A 24,628-nucleotide genomic window follows, 5' to 3' on the forward strand; every position below is an offset into this window, starting at 1 on the left:
GGTTTGAATTGAATTTTATTAGAAATTTTACGGCGAGTTCAACGAGGTATGACATTCTATGTTATTCTATGTTATTTTATTCTATTTTCAGTTATGGAATAAATTTATTTATTTATATATTTTTTTAAAAAATGAGATGCATATAAATTATTTAATATTTTGTGTTGCCGACTTGCTAAAAATTCGCTGCTCATCATTATTTTTAGCTGTTAAATAAAAATTTAATTTTAAGCAAATTTTTGAATTTTTGATAACGTTTTTTTGCAAAAATTCGAAAAAACTTAAAGTTTTTAGGCTTGAATGCAGTTCAACTGGAAATTCAATTACGAGCTCAGCGACATATGACATTCCACATTCTGACAATATTTACAAAAAATATAAATAGATTTAGAGGTAAATTCAAGTATGTAAAGTATTTTCTATATTAACTATATTTGACGTAGGTACTTACTGCTGTTGATTGTATTAACCAAAAAAGGATAACATTTTTACAGACCATTCTTTATCTGTTTCACTATTTATGACATCACTGGCTGTCTTGGGCTTTTGCGTGCCATTCAGAAGTCAAAAGCCAGTACATCAAGCGCTCGACAACCAAAACCTACTTCCGGTGGATGGGGCCCAAGAATAAATGAATGCCTGAGTGGCTGTGCAAATGAATACGATTTCGAGTGATTGCACAAATGCAGCAGACAGCCACCGCGGATGATATCGATGGCATCGCGAATATTCGAGAAGTATTTCAATTTCATGTTTCACGCACCACTAAATGCCCATTTAAATGCCAGCAGCCGAATTTGCATACATTTCTGCGTTTGGCAATAGTTCGGGCAATTGCCCCATGAGCCCCGAGCTGACAACTGACTATTTTGTTAACTCCATTCAGGGCAAATCAAATAGGCAAAGTGATGTGCTGCTTGTTTGTTAATTTTTTAATGGTTTACACAAATAACAAACTGTGATAACATCGTCAACAATATGGCTTACACCAAGGGGAGCTTGTAAAGCATTATATTCCGATAAGCATTATCTATATAACAATTACAATGATACTCTTTTAAAACTGCGTTAACACTGGCAAACAATTTGGCTTACAGCAAGGGAATTTGTAATAGGTATAATCCTTAGTCCTCTTAAAATCATTTTATTACGATAAGTATTATCATTACTATAATAATCTCTATGTACTATTATATAGCAAAGTAATAGACAATCATTAATGACTAGTTTATAGTTCTATATTCTATTTTATGTACAAAGTTCTTATATTTAAATCTAGCCATTCGAAGAACATCACTTCAGTCCTTTGGTCCATTGGTCATGTGATTCCCTGTCAAGAACATTTGCATTTGTCCTTTCTGTCTACTCTCGGAGATTCGCTCGTAATGAAGGTTAATCATATGGCTCTGCCTTCGAAATTCCTCGCTTCCTTTTAGTAAATTATCCTTAGAGCCCTGTGGTGGAGGTCCTGGCACAGGACGTCTTCCGTGGCGGCGGCAAATCAGATGTGTAGTTCTGATATCGAGACGAGCAGTTAATGGCCTGCAGGAACAGAAGGAGAGAGGAAGTGATGGAAAATTGGCAGAATTTAACGCTAAAAATACATAAAGTACTGATGGCCCAGTGAATTCACAGTTCGGCCACAATATTTGATTAATGATGTGTTTTGATGCAGAGTCACTTCTGTGGCATTTCGGACGACGGGGATGTCGATGGGTGGCAATGGTTGGCTTTGGGAAATGGGGCGAAAGCTATTCCCTTGTCAAGGCCTCTGGCTGCGATTGTTGCCGTCGCTTTGCATTTGAATGATTAGATTTGATTCAATATTCAATTATTAAAGTGGTTTGAGGTGTTGAAATGCCGGCAGACAAGCAGCGAATGGCCCAGTTGCCTGGCAACCAACCGACTGAACTGTGAGCTGGGAGCTGGGACTAGATTGGATCCCAATCCCGATTTTAGGAGTGAGAGTTTGCATATAAATGATTTATGAATTTGCGCTTTGATTGAACTGCCTGAAATTGTTGATTAGTGCCTCGTCACAGAGCAACTCCATCCGTAGGCATCCATACTCTGGGGAAATAAATTACGGCCTTTGAACCGCCGGCAGTTACGGTCTTTGGCTTCCTAGGTGCGCTGTGCACTCACATTGTCTGTGTTCTCCTCATTATTCGATTATGTCAAATGGACAACAGCAGAAAGCTTTTAAAGCAGGTATTTAGCTATGCCTTTGCCACTTATATATTCACAAAACAATGTTTAATTAAAAGTGTAGTAATATTCAGAAGGATTTGAAGAAACATGCATAAGTTTTTGTTGTTGAAAAAAATTAAAAAATTAAAAAAAAGTGTGCCAAGCAGTTCTTAGTGCTGAAGGAGATTATTATTATTTTTAAAATTAAGAATATAAACCAAGATTTACTCCTCCTTACTATGATTTTTAATAGGTAGTTTTCTCAGAACTCACATCCTGATGCGACGTTGTCCACATGTTAAGCCTCTTGGATGGCAAGCTCTTTGGGCAAGATGAGGATTCATGAGATCAGGGTTAAGGCGTGAAATGGGAGAAAGCAATAGAGAAATCGACGAAATCAGCACGTGAATAAATGCTGGCCTAATACAAGGGCCAATCAGATGGCCAATTAATCAGATTGACATATTCCCAACCACGTGGTATCCGGAAATTAAAAAACAAAGGCATTCCAAACACGCTCGGGCCGAAAACGGAAACAATAGCGTAAAAACCAAACAAACAACGGGCACAGCAATTTAATTAACGTAATTAATCTAATTTAATGACTTGACAAACACATCAATTAGCGAAAGGCAAAACCAAGACAGAGAGAGACCAGCTTCGGCATCAGCATCAGTTTAAGTCCAGGAACACAATTTATATGCAAAGTGCCAAAAGCTTGGCCCAAAACACCGAGGAGGACCCACGCACCGCAACGGGAAAACAAATTAAAATATTAAAATTAAGCCACAAAATGATTGAAAGGAAATGTACGGTGAAAGCAGGACTCCTCGCCGATCGATGAGTACAAAGTCTTTGGCTGCTTTTCTCCTGCTGTTTTTCCTTGAGCCGTTTGTGTCTGTTTGTCCCTAAAGTAATTAAAAGTAAGTAAAGCAAAATCACCCCCGCTGCGAGGGCGGTCAGCGGTGGGCGTGGCTGTCCAGTGATTTGCGTCCCGCAACGTTTTTTTGTGTTTATGCAAATGGCCGCTGACCAAAAGAATTAATGCGTCCCGAAAGTGAGTTGAATCGGAATGAGCCACGTCGGAGCACAGAGTCCAAAAACTGCGGGCCTCCTGTCAGCCGTCTGTTTTCACTTCGTGGGCGGGACACCGACGGATGTCAACGACCGTCAATGATTTTGCAGGGTAAATGGGGGGTGGGGAATACTATAAAAAGACCAGCCCCGAAAAAATGTAAAGCCTGTAATTTCCCATTGTCTCAATGCGTTGCTAATTTGAGCATATCTTTAAATAGCCAACAGAATTTAAAGCCCAATTATTGTGCAATTTCATGGAAAATTGTAGAATTCAAGAGAATAGAATTTCCCTGGCAATGCCTATGTAAGCAACTTCGATGCACTTCATTAAATTGACAAGACAAAAGATTTCCACACATTCAATAATGGAAAATATCTGCTTCATAGCCAAGGGCCAGAAGGGGTTGCAGGAGGGCTCTTTGTGTTAATGCCCAGCAGCTGCAAATCGTCTATGTTGGCTTTAAAAATAGAGATATGAAGATGATGATCCAGTTTGATGTGCCATCTCGGCTGCCTGGCCAGAAATTGTTCTGTAAACTCAACATATTTATATTGAAAATATAAATTTTGATGCTGATGCTGCGAGTGAAGCCAAAGATCAGCCCACGCGGCGTATACGCGTTTTTCGCACTTAACTCATTAAAACTCTTGCCCGAGGCCCATCGAAATTTAATGGGGAAACACGCGCAGAGGTTTTTTTTCAATGGATAGATTTGGCTTTCTTCTGTCCATTATAATGGTAAATTATTTAATTGCATTTCAGATTTTTGATTTGAAAACATTCGCTCATTTAAAATCTCATTAGGAATGGAAATGAATATGGAAATGCGATGGAGCGTATTTGAATGTTTATAGATCGGAAAATTAAAACAAATATACATACACTTAGCTATAAGGCAGGGCTTTGTTGTTTGTCAGTCAATAAATCAATACATATGGCCCACTTAAAAATTATGACAAATAAAAGTTGGCATCAAATGAAATGCAAGCGAAAACAATGCTGGGAAAGCGACATCGCTTGCCGAGGAATCATCGATATATTGACCGAGCACTCAGATGTCGCCCATTGGAGGACCCTTCATCTCGCCACTCGATGGCACCCACACCCACTCACCTTGTAGAAGGCCTTCCGGAAATTCTCGGAGAGGAAGGCATAGAGCAGGGGATTGATGCAGGAGCTGGTGTATGCCAAAGTCTGAGCGGCGACCTGAATGATAAGTTTGATGAGGGTATCCGTTGTGAGAATTTCCAATGACTTGAGCAGCAGGATAAGCTGTCCAAAGAAATATAAGAAAGAATATTACGTTTTTAAGTCATATAACTAGTTCCTGAACTTTTGTCAAGTAATACTTGATCACCTTGGAAACTCACCTGGATGGGCAGCCATAGCGAGGCAAAAGCAATGACCACCACTACGACGAGGCGGGTGACACGCTTGCGACCTCGCTGCGACTCCTTAGACATGCGAACGCCAGTGCCCTGACGCCATAGCCGCATGATCATGCGCATGTACAGCCCGCTGATGATCATCAAGGGCAGAAGGTAAGAGGTGATGAAGAAGATGACATGGTAGGATTTCTCGGTGACGTAGTCGTTCGGCTTGAACGTGCACATTCCATAGGTGATGTTCTTCTTGACATCGTGGTCCACCTGCGGAAATCGATGATGGGGGAATGAAAAAGGGTGTGGGAATCGAATATTGCGCATACGTCATGTTGCCAGTGACAGTTGCATGGCAGCAAAGCAACGTCAGACGGCCAAAAGCCAGACATCGTAAATAAAACTAAACTGTCATACGAATAGTTCGGACGTCGACAACTAACTCGTAATCTCACTCTGTCTCTCTGTCGCTGACATTTGGCTGACAAATTGTTCAGGCGGAGTTTTGGATTTTGGAAAAGGATGGTAAATGGGAAACGGGGAAACGGGGAAATGGGGCTATTGGCTAGACGAGACTGGGGTGCTGACGCTTAGGAGGGTCATAAACTGCCTGGCCTATCGTAAAAATATTTGCAGGCTTTTGTTTACATTTTTGTTTACAATTGCCGCCTCTTCGCCGCGCTCTTTGTCGATCGATCGAATGCGTGTGGAAAATCGTATTTAAAAAATCTTCCCGTTAATGCCACGAAAACGTTTGTTTATTACCCGCCCTTGTTTTCGTTACACTGAACGCAAGTTTAGTTGGGCCACAAATTGAGTTGAAAATTCGAATCTGCGCAGCTTCGAGTGGCCGAGGTTAAATCAATGGCCAGACCCTCCGCTGATTTATGGTTTAATTTGACCGGCTTGTTGTGGATTTCCACAAAACCCGAAAGACTTAATAGAATTGACAAGCCATTAATGCTTTGCCCACAGCCGAGTGGAAATCAGCCAAACAGCTGTCAATCAATGCCATGACCTGGAGATCGCATATCTAGTTACGCAGTCGGACATATGTGCCTTTATGATTATTAGTTATCGATTTCCAATAAAAAGATAATGGCACACGCTCGCAGAGGGCCCTTCTCATTACCAGTATGTGTATGGTATATGTGCTTGGTGGTGGCCAATGTAATATGGAAATAATTAATAGCAAACTGTTAATTAACATGTTGATCAAACATGACTTAATTATGCCTTTTTATCGCCCTTTTCTTTGTATTTGCACACGCACACACACACACACACACACACACCAGATAACAAAGCAAAGCACACATATGAGCATTCAATTTGGGCCGGCCTGTATTTTTCCAGCTTAATCCTTAGACAAAGCAAACACATAAACAAACAATAATGCGACCCATTGGAGCTGCCTCTCCCTCTCTCCCCAAAGTAAACAACAGAACCAACACAACCGAAACAGAAAAAATGAAATAACGAAGCGTGAAATGCCATTTAATAAAATATTAGGTTACAAAAACAACACCGAGAGCAACAGTGGGCCATTGCCATCTCGTAGATAAAATAGCTCATCGTCGATGTGACGATGGGACTCGTTTAATTAACCGCGACTCTTTCGCTTTTGGCCAAGGAAAAGGGAAAAGTCAGTGGCACAAATAAAAAGTTGGTCGTGTGTGATGCGAAATTCGCTTTATTGGCGGTGGAAAATCATTGGGGAAATGCCCCCAGGCCAGTTGGTGATGTCAACAGGAAAATAACCTCAGTCCGTCAAAGTTGTAGTTGATACTAAATAATGATGAAATCTGATAGTTAATTACATTAACTTAAAGTTCATAAATATTTTGTGCTTGTTCATACTTCTCTACCAAATGAGGGAATTTTCTGCTTAAACATTTAGCGCAGATTATCTAAGCTGATGTCTAGACTATCTTTTATCAGAAAAAAACACTCAAGCCCATATAGCCCGCTGATCTTATGAAAACAATTCAGATCTTGCCCGATTATTCTGCAATTAAATTGCTTCTCGCACTTTTCGCATCGATCATAAAAGCTCAGAGTCAAAGTCCAAAAGAAGACCCACCAAGGTCGCCACCCGCGAAGACATTTATCATACGCAGTGTGCGCCCGAAGTTTGCAAGTGCAAAGTTTCCATAATGACCACTTGTTACGACTTACGACTGGCCATGATTTACGTGCTTCTGGATCAACAGTTGAATTTACATGAAAATTTGAGTTGAAATTTTGCAAGTGGGCAGATAGCAAGACCGCCAGTTGGCAAGTGTTTCTCGCTGGCTATCTGGTCTATAATTAAAAATTTATGAATTCAAAATAGCAAATTAGTAACAAAAACAAATCGGGCGCCGCGCATCTAGCAAATTTTTATAATATAAACACAAAACAGAAAACAAGATAAAAAGGGGAAACTTTAATAGGGGGCATATAGTAAAACCAAATGATTTGTATCAGGATCAGTCGATCCAATCGGGCGGTAGAGGGGTCTTCTACACCTTTTGGATTACGATCTCGAACCGAGGCAGACCATCTATGTAGCCATATATCTATCTATAAGAACCGAGCAGCATTGACGTGCAGCGTGAGGAATCTAACGAGGTGACGATGATGGAAAGCAATAAATTTGCCTGTACCGTGTTCTTCACAGCAGATTTAGGCACAGCAGGCCCACTCCTCCCACTTCCATTCCCACTCTTACTTACCACCACATCGTGGGTTAAGGCTACCGGCACCGAAATGATCAGCACCACGATCCACAAAGTCACGATGGCAATCAGGGTGATGTTCTCTGTTCTCATCATGCGCGATCTAATGGGATGGACCACCGCCAGGAAACGGTCGATGGACATTAGGACCAGCGTGTAGATCGAGGCAAAGGCCGTCACCACAATCAAGTACTGGACACTCCGGCACCAGAAGCGTCCATATGGCCAATAGTAGACCATGTAATCGGTGGCCGTAAACGGAATGCAGAGGATCACGAACAAAAGATCTGCGGCGGCCAGGTTAACGATCATCAAGTTGGTGGTGGAACGCATGTTCTTGTTAAAGACCACCACCAGAATGACCAGCAGATTGCCCAAGAGTCCCGTGATGGCTATGACGCCGAAGAGGAAAATCACTATCCAAGGCAGAGTACCTCTGATGGCCACCCACTCCTCATCGGTGAAGAAGGAGGTCATGTTCTCATCATTCCTTGTAGAATTGACGACCAGGTCGACCACCATTGTTGAGTTATCCATGTTTTCCATGCTTTTTTTTTATTTTATAACTTTCCGGATCACTTTGTAATGGCAATTGGTAGATTCACTTGATTGTCACGGCACATTTTCAATTTTGGGCTCTGTTTTTTGTTCACAGTTCATCGAACTCAAATAACAAATTTCCAATTAGGAGATTTCCACAAAGCAGCCGCCACAGAAATTCAATTATCATGCTCAATACGACGACCGTGGAGCTGGAGCCCTCAAAACCGTAATGCATACGCCGTGTGGAACCGAAGCCGGACCGGAATTGTAACACAACGTTGCGGGTGGGAAAAGCAATTTGGCCACTGCCCGATAACGGTAATTGTAGCCAGGTAAGAGGTAAGACAACAATAAAAGGACAGCACACAAGGACCGATAGACAGAACGGTAGATGGGCGAGTTCAAAGGTAAAGGTAAGGGCACGTGCAAATCGACGCCGACGCCACCAAACTGAGCCGTGTGTCACACCCTGTCGACAAGGACAAGAAGGAGACCAGGATATCCTCGAATCCTCGAGAACCACGTCGCTGCACCTACACCATAAATTCAATATGATGTCTTTCTTTTCGCTCCGTTCGCTTCGCTTCTGTTTACGTTTCTCGGGCTTTTTTATTGACAAACGAATGGCATAAATTTTTGGGGCTATATAGCCATAACCAACAAAACACCCGTTTCTGCCGCTCCCGTTGATTGTTTCGCCGAGGAACCGCCTGTACAGAATTTTTTTTCTTTTTTGATTTTATACTAGTATTTTTGGCCAATTTGAAAATCCACACTGCACGCGTTCGTATCCAGCGCCCAACTGATTGCTGGTTGAGCTTGTTGAGGAATACTTCGATGCCTCAGTGGCGGCGGCGGCGGCAAACGCCAGCAGCGACGCCAGCCATCCCAGCAAGAATAATGGCAACAATAGCAACAACCAGCGGCGCTGGTTTTTGTGCGTCTGAATGTGTAGAAGCTTGGGTGGCCGCCGGTGCCGTTGCCTCCTATGCCTCCTCCGCCATTCCAACCATCTCCTCCTCGACATTCCCCATCAGCTGGCTGGAATGTTTGCTCTTGTTGCTCCAACTGTTGGCCCAGTTGAATGGGCAAGGCGCTACAGCAATTGTCGGGGCAATCACTACTTGTTCTGGGTCTCCGCCCGCTGGCTTCCATTGTCCTGCACAGCTGGATGTCCTGGCTGGGCGATGTCGTCAGCCTCGTCGGCTGCACAGCTGGCGTCGCTGCTCTGCCGCGTTTAGTACTTTGCTTAATTTCTCTGATTAACTGTCGGCAGAGGTGGACAAAACAAAAAAAAAGTGGCACGCGCCCATGTACATGCCCCTCAGTTATGCACTAAAAGAAAATGAATGATAAACCATTTTAAAATTTTGATTTGTTTAAAAAATATATGATTAAATGTTTCTAAAGATAATAACTACAAGGAAGTGTTTTTTATTTAATCATTTGTATTACTCCCGCCATTTTTCATATGTATTATAAGCATTTTAAGGCCACCTATTTTTATCTGTGTAAGGAAGATCAAATCCACTGGGCTTACGGCTTACACCTTTGGTCGCCGGGGACGGCTTGTCACAACATTATATAACCGCAGCCGGCAGCTATCTGAGCCTGGTCCCGGCCTGGGTTAAATCCTCGCCTCATTTACATGCTTTTTATTGCCGCTGCCAACGCAATACTCACCTGTCACCGCCAGACGCCGACGTCGACGGCGTCGTCGTTCTACGCCAGCTTCTGCGTCAACGGCAGCTGTGGCCTCCATCAAATCTGCGGCGGGCTGTCGCTCGGCATTCCGGGCTGATGTGGGCCCATGGCTCACTGCACCCCTGACGAGGACGTCGCCGACCTGATGAGATTAAATGCGAATTAAGCACCATGAACAACAACAGCGGCTAAAAAAAATAAACCAAGAAATCGCCCGGCGACAATGGCCAAGGCAAACAGCAAAAGGCACTGGCGGAATTATGTTTATTTAATGTGCAGTACTGCGGATTTAATGAAGTCTTTAATTCTTAATGCACCTTCATTGCCTATTTAAAAGGCCAACAATGGCGGAAAATTGCTTGATTTTTTCGAGGGAAAATGGGGGCGTCCGTTCTTTAAATTTCGTTGCATACTTTGCGGCTATCTGTAAAAATGAACCGGAAATTGTATTTTATATTTGGTGGATTTCGATTCTGTAAACTATTCCTGTACGAATCTAATAAATTTTAGCATTTCAGCTCACATATTTACATTTTTCTAAAATAAAAGGCACCATCATTTTAGTCCCCCAACCACCTACATGAATACCCATCACCTTGAACCATAACTTCTGCAGCGTTTTAACAAAAATGGAAAGCATTATTCCTGGCGCACACTTAAATTAGCATCTAAATAAATGACTGCCAGACATGAGAGCTGGGAACCTTCACATCCACACACTCTCCAAAATTCCGTTCGGTCTCTTGGTCTCGCTCAGCATTTTCCCTTTTTCCACGCCAGAAGCAACAATTTCTGTGATGTCAGAAAACTTTCGACGTGATTGAAATGCTTTTTAATTTTTCATCAAAATCATTTCATTGCGTCAAAATTGTTTGGGTGCTCCTGGGCGGCATGATAATCCGCATCGCACACACAAAGCTCAAACACACACAGTCACTCACGGGGATTGAAGGACCCATCTTGCAGGGACACCGAGCTTAACCTTTTTCGTGTGCTGCGATGGATTGGTTCATTTTTGGCATAATCATGCGATAGGGATTACAAGTCTCTGCCAGGGACGTGAACTTTTCGGTGTCGTTAAAGAAACTACAGTGGGTGGGGCAGGGTGGCAAAGGTTGGATATAAATAGGATTGGATTTGAACTCAGAGATCAATCAACACGTTTAATTGATCCAACACATTCAGAATATCTAAAATAACGAAAAATATATATACATTTTTAGGTGACCTGTAATATTGCACCACTGTTCGTTCACCGAAGTCAACCTGTGACAAAAATGATGGATTATCGCTTTTTGCGCTAACGTTCACATGTTTTTATTTACTTGTATATATCCCGGGCCGAAAACCTGACCCTTTTTTCGGCAGCTGCCGGGGGAATTAATAAATGTAAATCCGCCTGAGAGTGCCCAAAAAAGGAGGCAACGGCGATGCTTAAGCCACACAAAAGACCACACTAATCGCTTTTTTCTCTGTTTTTGGTCTGGTGGGCGCAACGCTTGGGATTTGGATTGGAAATGGCTGGGTTTGGGCTTTTTGGGGTCGATGGCGGTCCGGCGACACAACTTTTACACAGCTTTCGCTATTTAATCATTCAAATTGACTTTTTTCCTGCCTGATGGACGTTAATTTTGAAATCCTTTTTTAAACGCTGCCCGGCAGCGGTTATTCCGCAACTTCGCTCTACGCTCGCGGCTTATAAGTTTTTTAGCCTTCGCTCATTTCGCTTTTTTTTTAGCCCGCTTTTCGCGAATTTCCTATCCTTTTTGTTTTTCCGCTGGCGCACTTAGAATGCGCTGAGTTTGCATTTGGCTTTCATTTTACCATTTCACCGACCGCCATTCTTCTAGCTTCCCCAGTCCTTTTTTAGTTTTTTAATCAAGATGTTTTAAATGCGGCCACGCCAGTGAATGATGGATTCCATTTTCTCCTTTTTTCCGTTCTTTTTTATTCTTTTGGCCCGCCCCCAACAAAGTAAACAGAAAGTTGGTTGCTGGGTTCGGCAAAGATTTATGCAGATAATAAAATGAGTCTTCAAATGAATAATCAAGTTTTGCATGGCTGGCTGATGGTACCGCTCATAATTAAGGTCCGTCCTTGAGCGCCACAGTGCCCAGTGCCCAGTCCGGTTCACTCGATGATAAAGCAGCTTTTTCGAAAAGCAACCAGCTTTTTTGAAAAGGCAATACAAATTTGGCGTATCCAAGTCAAGGACTGCAGCATTTTAACCAAATGACGAAGGCTTCTTAAAGTGGCAAGGCAATTTAGCCAGGACGTATTACCTGGACAAACTTTATAGAAAATTAAATTTTCTAGTGCTTCGCCGTTTTATTACCGGCAGTCCACCGGGGACGAAAGACGCCGCTTTATTGTTACTTGCATTTCAGGTGCAGGACAATAAAATGTCGCGAGCGGGCGGCCATAACTTTCCGGAAACTAGAAGAGCCAAACCCGATGCCAAAGCAACTGCAACTTGTTAGACTTCCTGTTACCCCAACCACCGTCACCACCGCCAAAGTCCGTCTGTCCTCTTTTTTGTTTTTATTAACTTCCGTGAAAAATGCGATTTTTACGCGCAGCTGCAGATGGCGAGCGGCGGCCATTGTGAGGGAAATATTGCAGTCGCAGAACTGTCAGCCCTGTGGACACACTTGTTGCCATTGTTGAGATACAAAATTAACTTTTACGCTTTATTACCGCAAGAATGGTGAAACAAAACAAATCTTAAGTTGCAACTGCACTTTCGAAATTCTCCGGCAGCATCCACACCATGAACTTCTGTTTTATGTTGCTGCCACTGGCGCTGCTGCTCCTCCTGCTGCTGTTTCTGTTTTATTTGGTCTTGTTTCCGGAGTCGCCGCTTTTTGTCGCCGGCATCCGGAGGCCATCAAAATTGCCGGAAGCGCGAGCCGGGCAGTCAGTGGCATTGTCATCAACTCAATTACATTTGCGACTGAACTGACTCCTTGCAGCCGGGCTTTTGTTCGCTGACTGATGACAGGGCCTCCTAAACAAGCCGCACAATACGCGCGGCGTCGTTGGCTTTTATCTGGGCACGCCCCCCTTCTGCCAGCCCCCAGGACCATTGTGTCCTGTCTCCTGTGTGACGGATGCGACAGGAAGCGCTGCGAGTCTTGATAGTCGGACTCCGCCAACAAAGGCTGCAAAAACAGCCAGAAAAAAAGGCAGCAAGGAGTCGGGCCCATCGGAGCACCTTTCCGTATATCTATGGCGCCATAATTTACTGTTTCCCTTCAGCCGCCGCTTGTGTAATCTATGACCATGTTGCTCCGGCAGCGGAAATGTTTCACAGAGATTAGCACAACATGTCAGCATTTTGATTTACCTGCATGCCAAGAGATTTACCCCACAAACTCAACCGAACTCAGCCGCAGGAGCTAAGAGGCTCAGACTCATCGAATCAGTTCGGCGGGCATCAGGTATCAGGTGGGTATCATTAGCCAAGTTTATGTTTGCCTCTCCATTTCCAATGCAAATTGAAACGACTGCGATGCCGCATTCGAACGGCAAGTGCTCATCTCCAATCGGTCCTTCAGCGGATTATCCAGGCACATGTGCGTCTCGGCGTGAAGGAGTTGAGTGCCGAGGCGCATCCATCGCTGTGACTTCCTTGTGCTCTCATTCCTGCCACAAGGCTCTAATATTATCTGACTCCTGAAACCCACTCCCAGACAGTATTCCCGCTGGTTGGCCAGTTGTCCACTGTTGCCCAACATGCTCCACTGGGTGATGTCGCCGCGGTAGCAGTTCGCCAGGATCAAGTGGGTGTCATTTTGTGTGGCATGCAGACAGCGATCCTCATTCCGCAGCGTTCCCGTGGCAGACAACTCGTCAAAGTGCATCCTGCGAGTTGATTGAGGGTTAGTTATTTTTAAATTAATAATAGCTCAGATAACTGACTACACAGAGAGAAATTGTTGGTTATAAGAAATATTTACAGATACCAAAAATATCTGGGAAACTTTGGGATTTATCCAAATTCACACTCTATCATCATATTTGTGTTCAGTGTACTGACCTTAGTTCGGAACTGACATGCCGCAGATACCATTCAAAGGGATGGCACTGAAGCTCCCTTCTCAACTTCTGCATCTCATCGTAGGTGTGATCCAATGGAATTCGCCTGGCCGCCGGCCTCAGTGCGTAGAACATATTTTTATACTCGTCCAGCCAGGACTCGGCTATGATTTTTGAGTTACTGAGGATGGAGGAAAGGAGAAAGAATGGAGAGTTCAATCAGCATGTGATTGGAATGTTTATATTAAACGGACCGAACGCTGTGCTGAAATAAATTGAAAAATACCAGAGGCGGTGCGACCATTTCACACCTAATCCCCGACCTCGGACTCACTGCAGATAGGTTTCCTGGGCCGAGCTCAACTCCTGGTCGAATTGCGGTGGGAAGTCAAAGGCGTGGCGTCGGCGGAAGATGTGTCCGATTCGACTGCAGGGCACGATCTCAATTTGTCCACCGCAAAGCCACAATTTAATGGCCAGCTCGATGGACTCGCCGCCCCAGATCTGCAAGGGATAAAAGTGAACAACTGGGGCACTGAAGGAATTCGCTTGGAAATGTGACAAAGGAGAACACCATTGGACACTACCAATTAGAGCTCTTGACACTGGCTAATTAGGTTTTCTCACCTTCAGAAACGAATTGAAGCTGCCCAGCTTAAGGAACCATTCGCGTGACATCATCAGGACGCCGCCAGCGAAGACAGGACTTTGGTAGGGCATCTCTGGGTGCTCGTGGTTAGCCAGCTGTCGTTTTAGCCAATGGAAGTGCAAGGACCAGTCAAATCCGCCCTTCAGCAACTCACTGCCCTTCCGGTAACTCAGGGTGGTCGGGTCAATGGGGTCAAGTAGTGGACTAACTGCTAGATGCGGATTGAGTGCCAGTCGCTCTAATAGGGGCTCTAGCCAGCCCTCGTTTACCTCGCAGTGGCTGTCCAGGAAGAGCACATAATATCCGCTGGCCAAAGAGGCTCCCCTGTTGCGTGACCAAATCAGGCCCATGCGCCTCGGATTTCGGCGTAAGATGAGCCCCAGGTGATCCCTTGCCCAGAACACACTGCCCATCCATCGCTTGAGGTCATCCAGAAGGGTCACTGTTAATGGAGTAATAAGTGCGAAACTAATAGGTGGTTGGGTTCAACGGCCTACCATCCTCACTGCCATCATCCAGAATGATTAGCTCATGTAGATAGTCCTCCGGTGTGCGAATCAGCAGGGAAACTATCGTCCTCAGGAGCATCGAACGCGCTTCGTTGTGGAAACTGATCACCACACTTAGATTGGATTCAAAGGGGGGTGGAAGGTTGTAAGGCTGGGTTATGCAACTAAAAATAAATCAATTTAATACAATGAACTTTAAAGAAAGTTTTATTTTCTTACCGGTAATGCCTTGTGGTTGGCAATTTACGTACAACTCCCAAACTGTCACTCAAGCTAAGATTGTACTGGTAAAGGTCACGTGGTCTTTCTGGAGTATGAGAGATAAACTCACGATAATCCAGATGGTGATCACTACTCTTGTTGAGCTGAAGGACAAACTCTACTGAGGTGACTTATATTTAGTAACATATTTTATGTAACTAACTCACTTCACTGGCTGGCAGGTCATTATAGCCCCATTCACTGATACATAGAAACACAAATAATAAATTACATATAAAAAAGACAAAGATATAGAAAACACGACGGCGTGGCCGACAAAACTGTCTTCCGGAGAACATCACAAAACGGCGAGTAACTGAAATGATTCCAACTCCGATTCCGCATGGCGTTCCAAGTGGTCACAAGTCGGGCCGAAAAGCGTAACTAAATCGCTGAGATTGGAACTTCACGCCCTCAGACTTATAGCCTCAGTTCAGCCGCCTTTCATATTATCACCTCACCTCCAAATGGAAAAGTTTGTTTCTATATTAAATTTCTATCAGCTCTTTTTACTTAGCTGGCTCTTTGATTGTGTCGTCACATGCAGAATGCCCTATTCGTGACTCGCCCGCCGCCATATCATCGCTGTATGTCACACTTGTCAGTGATAAATGTTCGATAAGTTTGGCAAATATTTGTGTGCAGCTCGCAAGGTGTTAATTGCAGCCAACGGAACTATCTATTACCCATGAGCTGTCAGCTTTTTGGAGTGTCTAAGGGGTTGAGGAGGGGCTACGAACAGGTGAGGTGAACAGGTGAGCAAAAAGCATGTTATCGATGGTATTCCATTCATAGCCCTTAACGCAATTCGCTATCAAACATTCACAAGTTTTTATCCACTGGATTGTGATTGAATGTTATTGATAAGCCAGAAACTATTTCGAAAATGTATTTGTAAAAGTAGCAAAAAATAAAAATAAAATCAACAAAAACGGCGCTTATTAAATAATTGGAATTCAAAGCGCCCTCATTTGTTTAAATTACTTTCGCATTATAATTGCATTATTTACTTTGTGTGAACAAGCGTGGAAATATTTTGCAATTCATATTTTGCCCAAGCAATTAATTGAGTGTAATGATTTGCACAATTTTCCACCCACTCATTATATACGTTTTTGATTCATTTTCCTTTCATTTTCGCCCGCCCAGGGAACATAATTGCTGTTGGTTCGCATTTCGGTAACATAATATTATGATGGACTTGCAAATATAGACTATTTCCTATGTCAATCAGTTCATGGCAAATAAATTGGCGAGATCTGGACCGGAGTGAATTAAATTGGCTACCAAATGGCCGGCGAGATTCGCTCGTGGCTCACTCGCATATTGGCATCGACTTTTTATGGCCTTTTGTTGCTGCCATAAATATTTCAAAGGCCAGCGTCGCGTCGGTTACCAGGCACATCCACATTCACATCCTATGGTAAAAAAAAAAAAATGGAGATGGTTACAACTGCTCATACACACACACACTCGCCAGACACCATTGTCCATATTGGTTAGTGTCCGAGTTTGTTGCCGGGAAAGGATACCCTACCCATGCCCCGAATCCTTCTGTGCGATGTGATTTTATTTAAAATTGTTAGGCAAAGCGGAAGTAACTCATTCAGTTAGCAACAAAATCAGGCGCCATGCCTGGGCCAAATTGGAGTGTGACTTCCGCATTGCATTAGGGTTATACTTAGTTGTTAGGTCCTTGGTCTGTCGTCCTTCGTTCTGTTCTGTGGCTGCTGCCCAGTTGCTGATTGACTTACGTGCCTCTCGTTTTCCTCTTCGCTCTCGGTTTGCCGTGTTTTTTTCTAGCTCATCCCGGTTTTTACGTGCACCGGAAATGCATTTTTCCAGTCACGTCTCCAACGACCAGACAAGTGTGCAGACAGGACAGACGCCATGGGCCAACAGCAAAAGCACGAGCAGGAGCTCAACCTGAAGCTGTAGCTCCAATTCCAGCTGGTGCCAGGTAAGACATACGCCCCCACTGAGTGGCAGCGACGTCCAAGGATTCTTTTGTTTTCGGTTGCCATTGGCGTGGGAATTTATTAAGCCGGGCGTGATCTATGCGCTCAAGCTCGAGCGAATTAAAGTGCTTTGTAATGAATGCACAGGGCCAACGGGGGTGCCTCCGGAGATGCCAACCAGGACACCCTCAGGACAACTAATTGTATGCCGGATCGCGTGTGCAGCTTAGCAATTAAGTGGCGCGGCCAATTCAAGGGCAGCCAAGAAAAAACCAAATTCGATATTCAATATGTTTTCAATTTGCCGTTTTTTCTCTCGTTCTCATCTACATCTTTGCGCTTCCTATCAAAGGCAATCGCAAAAGGCCGTAAAACAAATAAAAATAAAACGAAATTATGCCAATAAATGAATTATAAGGCGCACGCACAACGCGGCGTATACGCAACGCTAGTCAAAGGGAATGGGCGACAATGCCTAAGTGGCATGTAAATGTGTGTCAGCGGCGTCTATGTTGTGTGACAGTATTAGTGTATGTGTGAGTAAGTGTGTGGCCATGATTATTATAAGGACACTCTTACACACACACACACACACACACTCGTTCCCCCCTCTTTTGGCTGTGTGCGTTATGATAATGTTAATAGCCCGGCACAGGCTTCTAAAATTTTATTAGCAAGCGGCTTATGGAACTTTGAAAATAATAACAAAAAACCAGCAAGGAGTGCCCCTGCTCACCCCCTCACGCTTACTTCTCTCTCCCTCTTTGGCGCTGGGTCCTGTTAGCTATAAAGAATATTGAGGAAATTGCTTTCTTTGCACTCGAAATGCTCGACCGACCAGGCCGCTTAGCAGGGTGCACTCATTTCGAAATTGTTGCGTATTATCGTAAAATTTTACGCACACCCACACAAGCATGCACAGTCGACGGCCAAGGACGTGCGCACACATACAAATGCGTTTCGATGCAGAGAGAGAAATTTGGGGAAATATTTAACTTCAAATGAGTCAATTAAGTTAACTTACTTAGCTCAAGAATCCTTGAATTACACATTAGAAAGATACATTTTTAAATTTTAGTATATAGAACTATCAAGTATTTCCTTTCAGTGCATCGTATCATTTTTACGCTTAGCATTGTTTGAGCTCTCAGTTCTCCCTCGAGCAGACGACCGCATTTCTCTTGTCAAACATTTCCATATCCAGCTGCAGCCACATATTCGTTTAGAAGTGCGTGTGAGTCGGTGGAAAATATTTGCAAAAAAACAGCCTAACAAAACAAAAGATGGCGAGGCGCAAATTGTTTGTTGTGCCCCATTTTTATGAACTGCGGTGGCGCCCTTGAATTATTTAGTTTAATTTGCCAAAGTGCTTTTACCATAAAGTGATATGCGGCTAATTTGCAAGGACCTCGTTCTCTGGAAGCAGGAGACAAGTCGACAAATCGCAGCCAGAGAGATCAAAAAGCAAAATCAAAAAAGCAAACAGAACACATGGACGGAAATATAATTTCAATGATTTTCCATTTCAATATCGAGAGTGGGGGAGCTTGGGCCGTTGGAGAGAAAACCATTTTAATGATGTTTACACAGTTTGTCAACATCCAATGTATCCCAGTCTCAGTCACCCCCCTCCGTTCGGCACATTATGTGCCTTATGGCGATTGACTAGAACTTTTCACTATGCCCGACGGAGTACTTTAGTTGATGACATTATCGCTGCAATACAAAAGGTTTTTTTGCCACTGCCACTTCATCTCAGTGTTTGTACAGTTTCTTCTCATTCATTCGGCTGTTTGGCTGGGTTTTTTGTCAATGAGACACTGAGCCAAAGGACTTCCCCCGGCAAATATTGCTAAGCGTCTGCGCGTTTAATGGCTCTTCTTGGGCAACTTTGATTTGGCCGTGCCAGCGGTGTAGGAAAGAAATTTTTCATTAATTTGATTGAACCTCAGCCAGTCGAACGGAAATGAGGCAGAACAATTTAATGTCATATTTGTAGCACACAAAAAAATTGTTTTCATTTGATCTTCCTAGGTCTGAACTTGGTTCGGCAATCATTTAATTTGAAAGAAACAAATTGCAGCAATAAATAAGGCGATTATGATATTATTCCCAAAATAAACTTGTCCAGTGTGGTACGTAGCTACCATTTAATGAGAACTTCCAGGAAGTATATACATGCCTTTCCAAGCCCACTTCAAATAAAAGTTTATTTTATTAACAAACTTGACATATTTATTTAATAACTTTTCAGCAGTCTAACAAAGATGTCCGTATTGCCATCGATTTGACAATTGTGTGCCAGGATATTAATGCCGCAGAAAGAGTTTCGCCACACGAAGGGCATTCCGAAATTTTTAACACATCCATTGGTGACCATCTTGTTCCTAAGGCAGACGGTGTCATTGCCTATGATGAAGCCATCGGGATCATTGATTTCACGCCGGCATTCCAAAGTTGACGACTGTGGCGTCAACATTTTCTGCAGTTCCCGCCCATCCGAGTTCCAACTCCAATGCTCTACCATATCGGTAACCGGAGGACGTTCTCTGCAAATGGGTGGCAAATTGGAATACTTTTCCCCTAGTTCGGTGCTTAATTCGATCAGGATTAGCAGATCACTCGCTTCTTCGGCTGCGAAATGTTCGGACATAGTGATGTTCTTTATGGTGTTAATGGAATTATCCGAAAATAGTAGATCGATGTGATCCGTAAGATGATCTGGCTTGCAATACCCCGCTGTTAGCACCTGTTGCCGATTCACAATGAGGCCGGTACAGATGAGTTTGCCTTGACTAATCATTCGCACCAGGTACTCCTCCAGTCGCGGAGAAGGAGCGGCGAAGTCAGTCAAAATAAGTCGGACGTGGCTAATGCACAGCAAAGTCAGAGAATAGATACGTATATTCCACATGGCCGTATTTAAAACTAAGATTAAACTTCTAAAAAAGGGCCTTATGAATGCCTTTGATTCGACTCGCTTATTATTCTTTTTTATTAATTATTTATGCTTGTCAATATAGTAAATAAGGAATTGTACATTTTAACCAGCAAAGTAATTCAAACTTTTTTAGTAAGTGGAAATCCTAAGTCCTGCTGGTACCGATGTCATCATCCGTGACTATTCGCGTAGTGACTGGGTCTGTAGCCGAAGTGTGGTCGCCAGTCGCCCAGCTTATACCGCATTTTGTGATGTTTCACACCATGAGAAGATTGTTGGAGTTGGTCCACTAGAAGCCACAGAGCCATAAGCAAAAATATACCCAGTTTAAACATGACTAAATTTCAAACTAACTTTTCATACCAAATGCCTTGTCTTATTATAGTGCTATGAAACGTATTTGTAAAATTATCTTCGCTTATTTAGGTAATTTTGTACGGCCTTTACTTATGCGACATGCCTGTATGTTACAAATTGGAGAAACATAAATTTAAAGAAATTTTAGTTATGAAAAAAAGAACATTTTTGTTCAATTTATTACAATATTGTATCTTCAATGTGGGAGTTCTTGATGATATCCATGCCAACTATTGAGAACTCGAGAGCATCATATACCCTGTATATACAAATCGACCCCTGTGAAGGTGGGACAATTATGACCCGCCACATTGATGCCGCAGATCCTTCCGTCGTGAATCAGAGGATTGCCAATGGCTGGCTGGCAAGTTGACGTATACTTCGTATTCTTCACACAGATCGTAGTGCTGGTGACAACAAGAGATTCGGGATCCTTCATGCGATGACGGCACTCCTGTGTTGGCAGAACGTAAGTTATCTGCGAGTGAATACTGTGGCGTTGTCTTATCCAAAGAGGCAGCTCGATGGGCTCGTATACTTCAAGTTCAGCATCACACAGCCTCACAGTGTCGTCTTTTACACTGGAATTTGTTGGGGGTTTCTTAAGTTCGATAACAATAAGCATGGGATCTGCACCCTTCAGAAAGGTCTTGTTGAGAAACACCTTTTCCCCGTGGATGATTTCATCATCGAACATCTTCATCGTCACCACAAAATTTGTGTCATCTTCGAAACAGGTTCTCGTGGTAATCACTAGCTTCTCGGAAATCACTGTCCCCATGCAGATGTACCTGTTTTTCTGGTAGATGCGAACCATCAGCTCATGCAGCAGCACTCTTTTATCAGAATTGGTCAACCTGACCATGGGCTCCTTGGAGTTTCCTAACTGCACCTCAGAATCTGTTTCATTATGTTCCTTCGCCTTCGCAGTACGATGTCTCTTGTAATCCATCTGGGTCCTTGGATTGTGCTGAGGCTTATAAGTGTCCAACATATAGCGATGGAAATGGGTATTCCTCGATTCTGACTGGATTGCCAGGGCAGCCAGTAGCAGGATTTGGAATAAACAGATTGGACGCAGCATCGTGACTCAAAGAAGTCTTCGGAAATGAACTGATAGTATATGTACTGGTCTATTAAGTTATTAAAATCAATTGGAAATGTCTAAAATGGATTTTCAACGCTTTTAACTGAGGCATTAACACGTTTATATTTAGTTCCTTGGACAATTTTAAAAATGTTTTAAGAGTTTTTCTTTAAAAAAAAAACTAATAGTAATCGGGAATCATAATAGCGTGGTGCTCATTTGAAGCCCTTCCATCATCATCAGGTCCGCCGTTCAGAGGATCATCGAATTGGATTTCACGTACATGATCACCAACATAAATATTAGGCTTCTTGTCGGCCAAAGACTGTATCAGAGGTGTTAAAGTAGTTGGAAGCGACTCATTGAAGGGACCGGAGGCCGTGAAAGCCCTCAGAGCATCGGTAGCCGTCTGGATGAAGGGTATGACGACCCTAATTGGTATGTATATATCCATGTTGGTGGAGTCGTCGTCCTCATCGCAGTGCTCGCCATAGATATTAATACCCACCAGTTTGTCATCGACAACCAATGGATCTCCGGGTCGGGTGCTGCAGGTGGTCTTCTTTGAGTGTCGCTTGTTCCGCACGCAGAAAAAGTTCTGCTCAAAAACGGACACGTGGAAGAGCTCCTTAAGGCTATAGTAAACTTTACAGCGATCAAAGTCAAGGACCCGAGTTTTATAGTGTCTGATCTGGTAGTTAGGTGGGCCGACATAGGCCATCTTAACGTCGTCCCCCACATGGGGCCTTTTTCGGTTAAGGGGGATATATCGGAACGTGTCCCGTTCGAGTTTTTGGGCCAGGGCGAGGAGTGCCACATGGTTGGCTAATGACTCGTCCTTGTTCACCGGCATGAAGAATGCTATCAGCATATGAGGAGACTTACCCGGGGTGAACTCAATGCCTGTAAGAATAGACATGCGCTTCGCTGTGAATTCATAAGCCGCGTCGGTTCCAGGCGGAGTGAAGCAGTGCGAGGAGGTGATGACCATTCTGCGGGAGATCATGGCACCTGAACAAATAACAGATCCTCTGTTCAGGACGTGCACATAGTAGCTCAAGTCCCTCTCCGCACTGAAGGGAGACACACTGCGGGATTTTACTGGTGGCGGTTTGTCCCGCTCTTCCAGAGCCTCTCGATTGTAGTCCACGTGGTCTTTGGAACTATGTCCTCGATTGTAATAGGTGGGTCGATGGTAGTTCTCGGAGTACTTCTTTATCCACATGGCGGCATTGTAGTCGATTACAAGGACCAGCAAAATGCATGTGATTAGGAGGCGCATGTTGAAAAGAAACTGGCATTAAGCAGGGCAACTGATCAGCTTTCACCATGCCAGAAATGGTTTTCTTATAGCTAAGTTAATTAGTTTCAGTCTAAGTGAATATGAAAAGAAATGCACTTGGAAAAATTTAGTGAAATTAAGTTGGAAGAATTCACTTTCATACTTTCTTTCAGATTTATTCTTTGAATACAAAAATAAAAAGTTCTCCATTGTTTGGTTCATACTTCGAGGAATAGGATCTCATTTTCTCAGTGTATGTGTACCTGCAGAAATATTAATTAAAAATTTAGATGAAAGCCAATCGGCAGACTCATCTAGCACTTTTTCTCTCTCTCTCTCTCTCTCTCTAATTCCCAGCATGTCCTTTATTTGGCGTGTCTGTCATTGTTTTGGCATTTGCACTTTTTTTAAGTCTACTTTTGAGCGCGCCGAAAGCGTATGAAGGAGTAGAAGATATTGCCGGTATTCCAGCGATGAAGGAGTATGTGTGCTGGAGTGCGGCTGCACATTGAATTATAAACCAGGCATCAATGGCCGTCATTTAACTCTTGCCTTTTGCCGCCATCGAGGCAGACAGCTGAGTGGACCGTCCTGACAACGGCAGACGACATTGTGCCGGACATGAAAGGCTGGAAGGAAAAGGCACTGGTACGGGTATATCAGCAAGATGGCTGCAAAAAAAGCGGCGTACAACGAAGGACATAGATAATTAATTTGCTTTGATTACAGTTGTCTGGTGGAGGAGCATTTTGCCCTCCCCCACCACATCTGGTGAAAGGGAAAAAACTGATTCAGAATCAGGCTTCGGCTCTGAAGTGGACTGACTGGCAGACGGAAATTGAAGTGTTTGTAATGTATGCACCGCCTGCGGCAAGAAAACGGATGAGCCAAAGGCATTTCCAGCTAGGAACTCTCGCTCCCTTCTTCTGGCGTCGACAGCAAAAAGTGACAGCCATGTCGGCAGGCTCGACGGCGTCGAGTGCGTCTAATTGATGGGCAGCCAAAGGCTTTTCCATGCAAATATATAGTTCAGGCAGGCAGGCCAGGATCTGGATTTCCGGAGGCCGGTAGGCTGGCAAGGAGAATAAGGAACAGCTGCCGGGTCGGGTTCGCTCATCAATTATTTAAAATATGTTACACTTGGCACATAACTTCACTGACAAACATGTGTTTGCCGGGATGTAAGCCGATCCAACCGGCCATAATAGCTGGTCATTATGTTTATGGGCCGACGCCAAGGGAGCAGGACGAAAGGGGACAACAGCCCACCTGACTCTGGGAAAAAAAGGACATTCAACGGCCTTGTCGAAATTTATGCGTACGTGCCCGGCTGAAAAACGTGGACGACGACAAGCAACCTCGGGTCATTTATTATTAGCTGTAAAATGCGTGCTGGATCTGGTTTGCTTCCGCCTTCAGTTTGGATTTCAGTGCTTCTACGAGCTCTCTGGTATCTAATAAATAATCTCCATTTGCAAGTTGGAGGGGTGCTAAATCTGAAACAAAACTCCACTTGCGATTTGATAAGGATGGTGTGAAAATAATCATTTTTTATTTACTCCTTGGCAGTTTTAGAATGAAAAATGTAGTTCAAAAGTTCTCATTTTTTAAAAGAAACTATTTTGGGCTTAATTACTATGTGGCTTAGCATAGCTTTAACAGGAATTTCTGATCAAGGATCTTTTCGGGGATCACATCAAAATCCAGATCAAAGGGGTAGCTTTCCCTAAGGGAGCCATTTATGTTTTATGCGAACGCTGTCGACGGCAAATTAAATGTCACTCACACGCCATGTAAGCCGAGCAAAGATTTTACAGCTCATTATGCAGCATGACGCAATGAAAAACACAGAAGGGGGCGATGCAGGGGTCAGGGGGTTGAGCTTATTTGAATTTACAAGTTGCCAACGACTAATGGCAAATTCAATTTCGA

The 24,628-nt window shown here is 43.6% G+C and overlaps 5 protein-coding genes across 6 annotated transcripts; all 5 read right to left on the bottom strand.

Moving 5' to 3' along the window:
• Positions 1 to 914: 914 nt before the first annotated feature.
• On the bottom strand, positions 915 to 8,699 carry LOC108115934 (allatostatin-A receptor). 2 transcript variants are annotated; one of them, XM_017227570.2, is made up of 4 exons: positions 7,365 to 8,699; positions 4,639 to 4,917; positions 4,382 to 4,540; positions 915 to 1,542 (listed from the first exon to the last, which is right to left on the bottom strand). In XM_017227570.2, the coding sequence occupies exons 1-4, from the start codon at positions 7,911 to 7,913 to the stop codon at positions 1,447 to 1,449; spliced, it is 1,083 nt and encodes a 360-aa protein (XP_017083059.1). In that variant the 5' UTR covers positions 7,914 to 8,699; the 3' UTR covers positions 915 to 1,446. The 2 variants fall into 2 exon arrangements, with proteins under 2 accessions (XP_017083059.1, XP_017083060.1); XM_017227571.2 differs by lacking the exon at positions 915 to 1,542 and adding an exon at positions 2,342 to 2,511.
• A 4,234-nt stretch (positions 8,700 to 12,933) lies between these two features.
• On the bottom strand, positions 12,934 to 15,398 carry LOC108115954 (putative polypeptide N-acetylgalactosaminyltransferase 13). Its single transcript, XM_017227591.2, has 7 exons — positions 15,239 to 15,398; positions 15,030 to 15,175; positions 14,799 to 14,974; positions 14,280 to 14,743; positions 13,987 to 14,156; positions 13,654 to 13,833; positions 12,934 to 13,478 (listed from the first exon to the last, which is right to left on the bottom strand). Exons 1-7 carry the CDS (start codon positions 15,368 to 15,370, stop codon positions 13,082 to 13,084), a joined length of 1,665 nt encoding a protein of 554 aa, XP_017083080.1. The 5' UTR covers positions 15,371 to 15,398; the 3' UTR covers positions 12,934 to 13,081.
• A 3,870-nt stretch (positions 15,399 to 19,268) lies between these two features.
• On the bottom strand, positions 19,269 to 19,943 carry LOC108115918. The gene has a single exon (XM_017227555.2). The coding sequence runs from the start codon at positions 19,941 to 19,943 to the stop codon at positions 19,269 to 19,271; it is 675 nt and encodes a 224-aa protein (XP_017083044.2).
• Positions 19,944 to 20,544: 601 nt separating this feature from the next.
• Positions 20,545 to 21,411, bottom strand: LOC108115966 (seminase-like). The gene has a single exon (XM_017227602.2). It carries the CDS (start codon positions 21,409 to 21,411, stop codon positions 20,578 to 20,580), a length of 834 nt encoding a protein of 277 aa, XP_017083091.2. The 3' UTR covers positions 20,545 to 20,577.
• A 184-nt stretch (positions 21,412 to 21,595) lies between these two features.
• Positions 21,596 to 22,696, bottom strand: LOC108115917 (kallikrein 1-related peptidase b21). Its single transcript, XM_017227553.2, has one exon. The coding sequence runs from the start codon at positions 22,694 to 22,696 to the stop codon at positions 21,596 to 21,598; it is 1,101 nt and encodes a 366-aa protein (XP_017083042.1).
• Between the last annotated feature and the right edge of the window lie 1,932 nt (positions 22,697 to 24,628).

This window comes from Drosophila eugracilis, unplaced genomic scaffold (assembly GCF_018153835.1).
Source record: "Drosophila eugracilis isolate 14026-0451.02 unplaced genomic scaffold, ASM1815383v1 contig_2159, whole genome shotgun sequence".
Taxonomy (NCBI): domain Eukaryota; kingdom Metazoa; phylum Arthropoda; class Insecta; order Diptera; family Drosophilidae; genus Drosophila; species Drosophila eugracilis.